The 13959-nt window shown below is 40.6% G+C and overlaps 1 protein-coding gene across 3 annotated transcripts in view; it reads right to left on the bottom strand.

Annotated features, from left to right (window-relative positions):
- Positions 1-938: 938 nt before the first annotated feature.
- Positions 939-13959, bottom strand: part of gab2 (GRB2-associated binding protein 2) — a 35365-nt gene continuing 22344 nt past the window's right edge. For 2 of the 3 annotated variants that reach the window (XM_044202561.1, XM_044202563.1), the window contains 8 exons: positions 8592-8820; positions 6006-6601; positions 5114-5211; positions 4670-4949; positions 4425-4515; positions 4170-4272; positions 3912-4034; positions 939-3799 (listed from right to left, as the gene is read on the bottom strand). In XM_044202561.1, coding sequence (XP_044058496.1) covers positions 3656-3799; positions 3912-4034; positions 4170-4272; positions 4425-4515; positions 4670-4949; positions 5114-5211; positions 6006-6601; positions 8592-8820 — 1664 coding nt within the window. In that variant the 3' untranslated portion in view covers positions 939-3655. The remainder of the gene's footprint in view (positions 3800-3911; positions 4035-4169; positions 4273-4424; positions 4516-4669; positions 4950-5113; positions 5212-6005; positions 6602-8591; positions 8821-13959) is intronic. The other variant, XM_044202562.1, reaches the window with a different exon arrangement.

The raw sequence follows: 13959 nt of genomic DNA, 5'->3' as shown, positions 1-13959 counted from the left end.
CATTTGACACTTGCAAAAATTCACAAACCTGCTACTAATGAATTTTGGAAGTTTGTCCTTATGGATCAGAAGAATTGATAATGAAAGACAAACCATAATTATCAATATTGTGTAGAAAATGTTTGGTTTTTTTTTTCTTTTGCTGCACATAGCAGGAGCAGACCAATACATAGAGGGCCAATACTGGCCTTTAAGCAGTATCAGTATCACCGATATCCATGAGAAATGGAAGTTCAGTCTGCAAGAGGTCAGAGTAAAGAAATATTCTTTTCATTGCACATTTTATTTTTTAGCTGCCCCTCTTAGTCAGTTAGTCCACTAATCTGTCATTAGGGTCTTGGTTGACTAAGACATTTTCAGCCGATTAGTCATTTTTATTTTCTTTATGGGGAAATTACAAATTAGTCATTGGTCATTACTGGAAAGTGATAGTCATATCATGAAGCACAGTAACATACATTTAACAAGTACATGAGTTTAAGAGATCCTGTTGAAACAAATTCTTATTTCTAGCCACAGTTATTTATAAGTAATAATACATTAAATGTATAATTTTTCCGATTTAAGTCAAAATGCAATCTTGGTCACCTTTCCTGTGCACTAAGAATAAAATTATGGGGGAGGCACTGCATATTTGTAAGTTTTTGGTATGAAAAGACTTTTCAATATACAGGCATAAATACTGACTCAAACCACTGGTATGTGTATCAGCTTTCAAAAACTCATATGGGTTGAACCCTCGACTAAACCAACAGTCAATTGTCATCTAATACTTTATCGTTGCCAATGGATGCAATTGCTGTTCTACACAACAGGGGGCAGCAGACATTCATCTTCTGCATTACAGCACCAATTAAGAATTTGTGGGTGAGATGGTATCATGGCTGCCAGAAAACAGTGTTTTGGTGTATCTTTAAAGAGGAACCTTAACACCAAACTTTCACTTCTTGATTTATTCTATGTCCACAGTTTAAGTCTACCATAATACAGGAATAACAAAGTCTTGTATTCTTGTGTATCCCAAATGAACTGTACCACATTACCATCACACTGGCATCATTTGTCATATTGCTTCACAATATCAAGACAGTTTGCATACATCAATGTTAGTAGAGAGAAGGTTTCCTTGTTTGGTCGTTGTTGTTTTTTTTCCTTATTACAATTATCAACTGCAAAACACACAATAAATTAATAAATTAACACACAAGCAATCTGCAAATGCTTTACAGTAGTAGCAATAACAGTGGTTAAAAATGATCTCTTCTAGTACAGTACATCAACCCAGTGACAGTCTGACAGTAGATCTGAGCAGAGTTTTCAATCTTGCACAGTCAGGCTGTCATTTAACATACTACAACTCACAATCTACCACAACACATAGACGGCTCTTTTGCTTACAACGGGTCTCTCTAGATAATAAATTACACATCCATTTCACTTCAGAGACTGACAAAGAGACAGGCTTTTCTTTCTTTTCTTTTCAGTTTTTTCTTTCCTTTCTTGCTCTTTGTGAATCACAGTTCACCCGGGAAGGTCTTTGGCAGTGCAACTCAAACTGCCAGCTTCCCCATTTTAGGTATAGATCATAAAATTCAATTTATGAATTTAAAAAGGAATAAAATACACACTGTAACAAACTTAGCTTAATTTAGCCAGACCCCATCCTTGTGAATATCACTTGCTTACACTTATCAGTAGAAAACAATGATAAAACGAATACAAAAAAGCAGTAAAAATGGTAGAAAAACATTAAGAAGTAAATCTTAATGAAATAATCAATAATACCATCTAGCACTGCATGGCCACACTATTCATATTAAGGTCAAATGGGTCACTCTTCAGTGGTTCCAGCCCACAATGAAATACTGGACTTAGGTTAAACTAGAAACTGATCATTCAGTTGCACTAAACATAATATGGCTCTTACTTGAATAATATAGTGAATAATTACATTTCTCCAAGGCAAAACTGAAATAAAAATGTAAGGCAAATTAAACAAATAGAAGAGTTTGGGAAATGAAGAAAACGTTCTTTCCTCAGCTATTTTTAGGTGACTATGATCACTGGCAAATCTTCATTGTGGCAGGTTGCCTTTGCAAGAAAAGCACAATGTTATATTACTGGGTTACACTTTATTTAGATAGTCCACCTACATATAGTATATAAGAGTATTTGTAACATTTCAACAGCTTATTAGTTTAGATTCAACAATTCAACTGTTTCACAAATAAAACTCTTTTCTAGGTTTGGTTAGGTTTAGGCACAAAAAAAATCTTGGTTAGGGTATGTTCATGAATTGTCACATATATTCTATTGATAATCTGTTAAACATCTACAGACAAAGCGAAACAGTTAAAATGTTCCAAGTAATCTATAAACTATCTGTAGGTGCACTTTCCAAATAAAGTGTTACCTATTACTGTAATGCACTTTTTGTCTCAGACAAGTGCATCACATTTCGAACAGTCAACAAGATGTGCTGCAAATATGTCATTCTATTAATAATTTACATACAGGAAGCAATTACTCTTCAGAGACATAGCAGTAGTGTATGGCATATCAAAGACTGAAGACATACATCAGGGAGTGGTTGAATTCCAGAAAACATAAATATGCTATTCTTCTACTTAGCTTGTATTTATGGTCTCTAGAGAGAGATGGAGAGAGAGGATATCTGAACTTCTTGGAAAGTACACATCCTGCTTTATTTTTACTTCCTCCAACTCTTGGTCAGTGCACACTGACAATGAAATGTATTAGAATATTACCTAAAGTGAATTGACCACTAAAGTCAAACCTACAAGGATACAAGAAGCTTCTTCTCATCTGTCTTGTTTTCTTCATTCTGAACATTTGGACCTTACTGACTGTACCTGCATTGAAATAATTGGCCTGCCATCCAGCCTGACAGCTTTTAAATATGGTTTGGGCTCATACTTAATTGAAACCGAGGCAACAGCCATTATCATTAGGGCTTCTGACACGGGCCTTAACGTATTTGTAAGTCTGTATTTTTCCCCCCTCCTCTTACCAGACATGCACTGCTAAGCTGAAATGATTGCCCGCAGTGAAAATAATCTCTTCATTACTTCTGCAAGACTCAGCACAAATGATAGATTGAAGTGAAAAGAGAGAGACTGCCTGCATGCCAAAATTGGAGTGCATCTTGGCATTCCTGAGACCAGTAATAGTATATTAATATGGTTATCGACCAGTTAGCCTCTGCTACTCTTTTAAATGGCAGCAATTCGGTAAATTACCTGCTAGATACAAAATAAAATGTTTGACTGTTGCAGAGGGGTTGGGTGGGACAGCTTTGATGAAACAATTGCAATTTATAAAGGATGGATCGATGAGTAAGGATGATATTTTTATACACATTATCAATTGTCCATACACTGTTATAACAGTCTGCATGAAGAGCTTTGGCAGGGCACTTCAGCTGTATGGCCTGATATCCTGCATGTTAGCAGTGGACTGCAGTAAAAAATCATCACAGAGAACAGGCATAGGATAGGTTATGGCTTTTTGTCCATATATTTCAGTCTCAAACAAGTCCAACCAGCATTCATAGTAATGATAGAAACATGATCCTGGAGATGCTTGATGTAAGATTGGAAATTAGTTTTTTTGTCTTTTTTTATACAGGTCAGTGTCAGGATTTGACCCCCTTGGCAGGTTCAGTAGACTGTCGCACATCGGTCCACTCCTGCATGGTGCTTTGCAGTGCCTGGGTCTTCTCCTTGTCAACTTGCACATAGTCCACCTTCTCATCAGAGGTCACAGAGGATGTAGAGGGCTGTGGAACGATAAATAAGGCAGGAGTGAGATTCTGGCCTGAGGGCGGACTGGATTGTGGTAGAAATAAGAACAAATGCTATCTACAAAAGCCTACAAAATCATCTGTTTACTTTTCTGTGTGGGCTGGGTGACCCAGGTTGGAAGTCCAGTGCTAGGTAGTCCACGTTGCCACACTTCCTAGGGGCCGGGCTGTTGGTGCCACTCACAGCTGGGGAGGTAGACGCTGGATTCTGCTATTGGGGACAGAAGGGAGGTTTCACTCATACAGGGAGTAAGCAGTGAGTGAGCGTAGCATGCAAACAAGTGAATCATTAAAACAAAGAACACAATGTGCTCGCCCGATCTTCCCTCCAGCTATTGGGACTCACCATAGCCACATAATTCTCCTCGCTGTCTGCAGAGTCGGTGCTGGTGATGCTTTGTGTTGAGATGGGTCGACAATGCTGGGAGGACATGGAGTTCATAGCAGGCCTGAAGCAAAGCAGACAGGACTGTGAGTACTTCTACCTTCTGACCTCAGGCAGAAACAAAATACAGCACCAATCTGTACCAACAATCTGCGTGTGTATGTGTGTGTGAGTGGCCTCGGGTAACCTAGCTTGAATGATTGGTATGAGACTCACATGGGCCTTGTCCAGGACATGGTGACTGGGCTCTTAAATGGCAGCTCATCAATGATCCCATTTTTCTTCAAATCAAGAGGTGTTGGCTTGGCTGTGGAAAACAAGACCAGACACTGTCAACAAAAATCATTGTCTTTGTAAATATAATTAACAACACAGACTTTAGAGCTGATATGAAGCCAAAAATGGCAAATAAAATAAATGAAAACCCATACTTTTAGATCGGTGTGCTGTCAAAAACTCACATTTCCTGTTAGGTTTGAGGTTGCGGTTGATGGGTGGTGGTGTGACATCACTGAGACGGCTGGGTCGGTGACATAGGGAGGCGCTGCTGCCCTTACGGGCAGGTAATGTTGCAGAGAATCCTGGGAAATCAAAGTGATGTGGCCCAGGGCTCATAGGGATGTAGATATTCTTAGGACTGTCAGCCTGGGCAGCGCTGAGTGGCGAGGAGCCAGGATTCATGGGAACATAGTTGTCATCTGAGTTGCCGCTGTCTGAGCGAGTCAGAGGGGCTTTGGTCCTCTGGTGTCAAAAGAGACAGAGGGCACATGACTCTCTTAAACTCTCTGGGCTCCATATTGCAGGAAAACTGCAACACCCGTAGAACTGAATTTTCTATCTCTGCAGTTTGCACTGACAGTATCTGTCTGAAGAAGGAGTGCAGTTAAAGGGAGAGAGTGACTCACCAGGTAGGAGCTGAACCCATCATTGACTGACTCCACAGACTGGCCTGAGCTGTTGAAATGGATGGGACGGTGATGGTTGTTAATTTCAAAGGAGGAGCCTGTGGAGAGAGGCGAGGAGAGAAATCAATATTTACCACTGCCATAAATTCTACAAGAAAAAAAAGTTGCTTCTCAAGTAAAAAACTACAATGCTCAACCTACATGAGTCAAATATTGTACAATAATCACTGCAATAGAGGCCAATTTAGACAAAAATGCTTGACATTTCAAGGTAAACTCATGTTTCTAATGAAAAAAAAAGAATGTGAGTGACACTTCATTAAATGCTTCACTTGGTTATAATTAGTCTTTGCAGCACAGGTGCGTGAACAGCCTGTAGCCTCACTAACAAGGGTCATAGGTCAATTCTTGTCTCTAGCTATACGAGGCATGAGCATGGGCTTGGCAAAGTAGGGAACACAGCATAATAAGAGGCTGTGCATTGTGTCTGCGAGTGTATTTTTTTCATAGCTTATCAGCCTGGAACGAGGCATTCTGGAGCAGGCTGTGTAGCTTGAATTTCATTAGCGTCTCAACAGAACAGTGTCTGCTAGACTGGCCCGTTTGTTTCTGCTCAGCTGCTAGCGTTAAATCAGTAAAATGAGAGACAGAGGAAGAGGGAAAGAGTGAGAGAAAGAGAAAGAGGGGGAGGAAGAGGAAGTGCAAAGCCACTGCAATACCACAAGAGAATGGACTGATCAAGTCAGACTTGCATTTGAAAACAGGAAACAGGTGAAAGGCACGATTTAAAAAGATCTTTATGAGTCATCTGAGGTTGTGTTTAACGAAACAAGACGCGTTCAAGAGGAACGTGTTAAGAAAGCAGTTAAAACACTAATTGCATTCAGTGTACCTCTGTGCAGTCTGATGTTCTCCACAGCTGGGAGAGTATTCCTGCGTGGGATAACCGACACTGCAGACGTCATCTCTCCGTTCTGGCTCCCTACTGACTGGGGACTCCCCGACTGCCCCTCTGACCCCTGGCTAGGTTTGGGGGGCCTCGGAGGAGGAGCACAGGAGGACTCAGAGCTGGAGGGTGTCAAGGCATTGTGATTCTTATCAAATGTCCGAGGGATCTGGTAGAAAGAGCCAGGTGGTGTAGGAAGATCGTAATTGTCAGGTGGACGCTCGTTGCTGTGCATGGTGGCGAGGGCATTGCAGGGTGTTTTGAAGGTGTAAATCTCCTCGTTCTCTAGCTCAGGCTCACCTAGACCGCTGTGAGCCGGTGCCTCAGAGCTGTAACCCCGTGGAAGCACGTAACAGGCCTCCTGGGGGGAGTCATCATGCACTGGTAACTGGTGTTTTCCTGGCTTTGGCAGGCTGTAGAAGCCATGCAACTGAGCCCCCATACCATTCAGACAGTGTGAAAAGCCATGGGAAAGTTTCTGCACTGCAGAATCGCTCCCCATAAGCAGATTGCTTCGTGTGGCCTGGGAGAAACTGGCACTCCTGCAACATGGACAAAGACATACACATATAAACACATTAAGTCTTTATTGTGCCCACTTTCCAAAGTGACTGAATGCTCCCTCGAAGACAGACATCTGTCTCATACCTCAACACTAGCCTATCTCAAACAATGGCAAAAAATTGTTGACAACCATCTCTTTTAGCATTTAATGCAATTTCAATGTAATTACCCAAATAGCCACTAGATGGCACTGTAGCACTTCAGAGGAAACTTTAGCTCTATATTAATATATACATTTCAAAAGCACCTGGCCATCAGTGCCTGAGCACCTTTATACAGCTGTAGCATATGCATTAAATTCTAGTATTTTTTACATTTCCCTGAAAAGCTGATCCGTTTACATGTTTTCAGCATGTTGACACCATGTCAGAGTTAGAATGCTACGACTTTCCCACAGTTCCTCAGCCTCGGTTAGCTACCCTAGGGACATGCCTCATTTATTCTGGCTCCTTTGTAGGGCTTGACCTTGAGTGCCAACTAGAGCTTAGACATTTCTAGCCAGTTAGCTGAGCAATGGTCTGACTTTGTTGGCCAATGCAAAGATAAGATATCCTCAATGAGACGTTTCTTTATGTCTGAACTAAGCTCTCTTGAGATTTTTGCATGTGTTAGCTACACTGCAGGTTTCTAATGGCTATGCTCAGTCTTTATTATACATTTAACACTTTTAAATGATTAATGCATCAAAGTATTTCAATTAACATAGACATAACATTTTGCTCTCTCTGACTCCATTCCTTTTTCATGTCAGATGGCACGCTGTGTTTCATCAATTCTTCTTCTGTCTCCTCAGGATTTCAATCATCAATCAATATTTTGTTCATCACTTTGCCTTCCATCATTGTGGCTGCATGGGGGATTTTTACACAGATTAATTCATACCATTGGTCATCAGACCAGTGGCATTTCATTCTGACATGAATCGTACCCCACCTCCAGATGCCTGTTTTAATAAGCAGACCCAAGGAGCAGAAGCTAGTGAGGGAGTGGCAGAAATATCTGCATAAAGCTGATGAGATGGATTATGAGGTTTGATTTCCTGGGTTTCACAGAGGTCCCACACAGCAGATTTATGTGCAAATCACGTGGCTGAGAGGGCAGTTCTACCCTGTGCAAGTCTAAACCTATAGGAGTGATGAATTGCAGCCTCAACCTCATTGATCATCTACTGTACTGGCTATCTGCTGAATGGCATCATTATTAAAGCTGCCTTTTGAGTCTTGGAAGCAGGCATGATGGCAGCAGGAGGTGAGATGAATGTTAATGGAAAACTCAGGAGTGCATTTAATATAAACACTTGCCCCTTGTTCTCCTGCTCAGCATATAGCCGAGATAGGCGTGCATGTCCATATACATAGTTACTCAACAAGTATTTATACCTCTTGACTTGTACATATTTTGTTGTTTCAGTGTTTAAATAATTGATTGAGTAATTGCTTAAACACTAGTCTGCTTTATGGTACTACAGGATTTTTGCATTAATGTGATGAAATACCTTTATTTTTCTGGTATTTAATACACAGGATTAACCAAAAATAGACATCTCCATTTGATTATTTTATCTTTAAATAATTATCAGTAAAATTCTAATCAAATTTTAGTAAATAAAAACCTTGTTTGTTTATAGATTTTTTGGTTTCTGGATTTAGACTTATCTGCCATACACATTGAAACATTTCTTCAAGATTATCTATTACTCCTTTTAGACTGTTCACTCTAATTTATAATAATACCATTATTAATTATTGGCACTTCCTCAATTAGAACACTTGTAAAATACATTATTATCTTTCCACAATGCTTTACACACATGCACACACAAAGCAGTTGGATCATTTTCCCCCTGTAACAGTAGTTCTAACCCTTAGGGTCTTCTAAACTGAGGGAGCGCCATAAACCTGTATGTTGACCCTGCATTAACGGATAACAGGAAACTGACACAGGACGCCTGAGGGTCGTGACCTTTACCGTGCACTCTCTGTCTTCCTGCTCATGCACTGGTGGAGGAGGAGGTAGTCCTGGGGTGCGCTGTTGGGCAAGGAGCTATGGTGTGTGTGGCGCACAGGCACATCAAAGGTGAAGAGGACTGGCTGGCTGGAGTGGATGGGGGCAGAGGACTTGCGTTCTCCAGTCAGAGGAGCCATTGGGCCGGTGACATCTGCTCCAACAGAACGGGGCATATGGTGTAACCTGCCATCTGCAGAGAGGAGAAATTGGGGTATTAATTGTTTAACCGACAATTTTTTTTTTCCATGCTGTGCAATCTTATGCTACAGAGAGTAACAATCAGCCTTAATCCTTATTCCTTAAAATGTTCCTTTTGTTGTCACAATCCTTGAAGTCAAAGGGCAGTGTGTAATTCATTTGAGAGTTATAAGCCTTTACATGACCTTGCCTTGTGTGGTGACTGTTGTATTCAGTAGCTTTCAGTCTGCGCTCTAATCAATAGAGAAGAAGGATCCGCCTCAAGGGAGGAGAGAAAAGTATCCTTCTGCTTTTTTGAGCTGCAGAGTGCGAGTGGTTCAACAGCACATGATCCAAGTTATCCTTTTTGACCAGGGTCAATGTGCTTTGTTTGATTTTATTGAATTGACCATTGTTTGACATAACGCGGCTGTGTGAACAACATGGTCTTACAGTTATTTTTTTCTGTGTGACATCCCTGATATCTGCATTGAAAGGCTACAAAGAAAAGACAAATCTGAGATGGGGATGCTGCAAATAGACTAGGCAGGAGGCCAAAATGAGGAGGCACACACTGAGCTGTAGGAGTAGAGAGTGGGCGGCCCACTGATCCATCGACCCATGGTGCTGTGTGCAACACTAGCTCATGGGAGAGAGGAAAAAAACTCTACCAATAATCTTTTGCTGATACTAATCTCTCTCTCTTTCACTGTACAGTAAACGCAAGGTTTTGCATGAGCATATTTATACAAGAACAATGAGATATTTAAAATTGGGGATGCAAGTAATGATTTAATTACTGATTAATTTATTGATTACTTTTTGATTAATCAAATAATTGTTTAGTCTATATAATGTCAAAACATTGTGAAAAATGCCCAACACAATTTCCACGAGACTAAGGTGATGTCTTAAAATGGTATGTTTTGTCTGACAAACAGTTTGAAACCCAAAGGATATAAATTATAAAGTACATTTTGTCATTTTAGAAGCTGGAACCAGTGCATGTTAAGCATTTTTGTTGAATAATGACTTAAACACAATTGATTATCAAAATTGGTAATTTTCTGTCAAGCAACTAATCTATTGAACACCTACTTCAGCTCTAATTCAAATCATATCTGTAAAGTAACTTCCCACTTTTCACTGTTTTATAACAGACGCACATTAATTTTTCCTATTCTCCACCATTCTCCTCCTCCTTTATCAAACCTTTACAAAGCATGTTATGGGTCAAACTGCCCTTTGAGAAGAGGGCAATGTTCTGTGAGTCATGATGTGAGCTGACCATACAGAGGGACCACAGCCACTGTGAAAAACAGAAAACACACATAAATGTGGTGTGTGAGCATGTGTGTATGCATGTGAGGTGGTTGGAGGGCGGGGATAGCCGATAGTCCAGTTAGCCAAATGAGGTCACAACCATGCCGGAGGGGAAAAAGGCCTCAGCTGGGGGGTCTCCAGGCTAGTGGACATCAGTGAGATGCCCAGGCCCACAGCCACACAGGCAGGGACTCCCCCCAATGATCCTCAATTACACTATTGTTCTGAGCGATTCCACTCTCCCTAGGCTGGTTAGGCATCATCTCCTTTCTCCACAAAAAGCTTTGTGAAAGCTTTCATCCAATGCGGTGAGTACTAGGCCCACTAACACGGGTAGATATATTGATTTGTTGTAGAAAGACAGTTCCTCCCCCCTGCCAGAGTGGAGCGATGCATGGAAAAACACACGCAGGCTTGATGACTTAAATGCTGAGGACACAACAAAACATCAAAAGTAAAATGTAATCTTGTTAATTTTCATGGAGTGTGTTTGCACAAAAGCATGTTTTTCTGTGTGCCCTAAATGATTTTTGATAAACTGCTGCATATGACTGTCAGAATCAGAATGAGAAGAAAGACGACTGGTCCAGTCTGCTGATTGAATAGCCTACATGGCTCATCACTGACACTAATGGGTCTGATGATGTATGTTACCACTGGGAAGCAATTCTATCAAGTCAGTAGAACCACAACACAGAAATGGAGAAAAGAGCAGAAAATAAAAACACTGAAACTTTCCCCTAGGTGCCTCTGGTAATATTTCCTCCACTGGCTAATGTACTGTGACACTCAATGTAAGGTGGTAAAATGTTTATTAACCAAAGTGAGAAGTAATTTATTATACTACATCTGACAAAGAAAAGTAATAAAACTGGGAGGGACTGGCACAAGTAAAATAAAGGCTAATTATAGTTTTTTGAGTTATAAGTCTGATGTCATTACCAGAAACAATTTTCTCTACGGCTAAGCTGAAACCTCAATATCAAACAAGGCAGTTATAAGAGACAAAGAGTTCTTCCCACTACATTCCTCAGCTTGAAACAAACATCTGACTGTCAACAGCAATGCATTAAAAAGATCCTTTTGGTTGGGGAACGACATATGGCTATTCTGGGTCAAAGAGCTCCTAAGTTCATGAGCAATTTTCCAATTATGCTCTATAATACATCACCTACTGTCTCATCTGCTCTGTGGCCATAATCTAATAGAAGCCGGCTGCTGGTCTCAGGGGGCCAAAATTAGAACCCTGCTGGATCACTAAGGACAAGAACGTCTTTGTAGGGTGCTCATTTCCTCTCAGTCCAGCCAGAATTAGACAAGGACATATGATAATCTAATCTGAAATGAGATATAAAAATAGAAAATACCACTGACCTACTGAATTGAAATGGTCTCTAATGGAAACATGAAGGAAGAGGAAGCATTTTACTTTTCTCAATACAACAGTTGCACGCTTTTCATCAGGATTGCAATCATCCCTTATATATTCCATAAAAGATAATCATCTAAGGTACACGCTGTCCACCTGCCTTCTATTTGAGTACAAGAAAAATTTAATTTCCTTAATGGTTTCATATGAGATTGCACTTGAAAATATAGCCTTGGGGTTGAGACAGCTACAATGAGTGTTGCAAATAAACCTCAGATATGTCAAGGCTTTGCAGGGTGGCCTGGTGGCGGGGGAGCTGCCATCTTCTGACACAAAGGTCAGGCAATAGGTCTGAGCCCCCCATGGGTCCTGTCAAAGTGCCCTTGAAATAGGCCTCTACCTGCTCACTCAGTGTAAGTCAATATGGAAAAGAGCACCAGCTAAATGACTCAAGTGTTAAACAGTTTTTTTTTTAAATCACTGCTGATTCCAAGTATATAGATACATTAATTGTTGTCCTGCATGGATTTGCCAAACCAGTGGCTCTTTAAAGCAACAGAGTCCCAGGAGGCCACATAGTGGGGTCCATATGCATATGTAGCTAGTGGGGGGTTGGGAGCTTTCCATGAGAATGACATAACTGGATAAAGGAGATGCTAGCTGCAGCGTAGACGGGTTAGGTAGACATTGAGGAGAACTGTTAGCACTGAGGGAGTGTGACACTCAACAGGAAGAAGGAAAATGGCGTCCTCGCTCTGCTAGTTAGTCTGAAGTGAATAAAGTGACATGGCTGTTTCATTCTCCCTTGAAAACAGCTCAGAAGAATATTAAGCAGAGCAGACACACGGAGCACTCCCTGATCACATTACTCCTTTGTGCCTGCCCGCTCCACAGCATCATGTGAGCACTGCCCCTCGACCACACTGCGACATCAATTTGCCTCAAAACACTGGACTGATCAATCACCTAAAAGGCTCAGGCTTGTCCGGGCCAATGAATTACAGAGTTTGGCTTAAGTCTAAATCATCAGCTCATTTTCAGTGCTCTGACCTAATTTCTGCAAGGCGATGGGGTAGATAAATACTGTAACTGAGCAACAGTATGGTGGACACAGATGAAAAGTTGAGATAATTTGAGGTGGAGGTTGAGTGTTTGTTTTAATTTTTTACATTGGGAAAAATGTAAGACTTACCTAGAAAGGGCTGGGCCACTGAATTCAGCCAAAAACAAAAAGGATAATGTGTTCTGACAATACAGTGCATTACATAGTAGGAAGCCATGACGAATAGAGAATGTGATACTTGTGCATGCTTAACTACAATATACAGTACACTGTAGTATTTAGTCAGGTTGCTCTATACAATCACTCCAACAAACTTAAGTGTGATTTTAAGGGTGAATACATTAGATTCTGGGCTGGAATTTATTCCCTTTGATGTGTTTATATGCAGCCTGGTCACCTGTTAACAGTGCTGGCAAGGCCACAGTTCAGTTAGCTTACGTAAGAACCCAGGTTACCTTTTTGAAAAGAAAAAATAAATATCTCCATTATGATCATTTTGTGTTTTAGACTGATGTTGGACTGAATCTTACAAATCCTGCATTGCAGTGTGGCAGTTTAGTTAATTGAAACCCAGTTAAGTGATTATCAGTTTGTTTGGTAAGATGCCCACCAAATGTTAAGAAAAAATAAAGAAATACTGAAAATTTGAAACATTCCGGTGATATTTTGAACTCCATGGCATACCATTTTGACAGTAAGATTGGAGTAAGACTGTCATTTTCACTACTATTTTGTTAATATTTTTAAGGCTGACCGCAAGAGTATAAAAGCAGCAGCAGTAATCTCTTCATTGATGAAAAAAAGGAATGTCCTCCACTTTGCAAATACTGCAGACCTGTAGCCATGCTGTAGATCTGTAAACAGCTACCCACATAAACCTCTTTGCACCAGTTACATGGAATATCTGTGCACTCCTGTACACAGGAGGCAGCTCTGCAATTACACTTTTATCTGCACTAAGACTGCCAGCCCACCAATTACGGTGAATGTATTATAGTGTGACAGAAGAGGGAGGCCTATCTGCATGACAGAAAGCAGATTATACTCCAAATTGCAGATGACAAGATGAAGACAGGCATAAACATCTACCTACATCAGCTGAATTGCATATAAACAGTTGGCCAAAGAAAACATCCCATTCCAAAATAGTCCATTTGCAGTTTCCATGTGACTGTAGGGTAGGTGGCACCCGCCAGTTAGAGTGATTGGCTTTGGTACAGGCCGGTACTAAACCTGTCATTTGAACAACTGAGCTGATGCCAACTTAAAAATGAAAAATAACTACACATACAACCAGAATCTGTACAAATAAATCCACAAAGATTATTTCCAAAACAGATAGTGGACACCAGATATACTAGGATGAATTGAGGGAAAATAAAATGTAGAGAAACTGT

This window comes from Siniperca chuatsi, linkage group LG7 (assembly GCF_020085105.1).
Source record: "Siniperca chuatsi isolate FFG_IHB_CAS linkage group LG7, ASM2008510v1, whole genome shotgun sequence".
NCBI classification, from domain to species: domain Eukaryota; kingdom Metazoa; phylum Chordata; class Actinopteri; order Centrarchiformes; family Sinipercidae; genus Siniperca; species Siniperca chuatsi.
The sequence above is the reverse complement of the archived record's forward strand: the minus strand, read 5'-3'. Positions and strand labels throughout refer to the sequence as shown.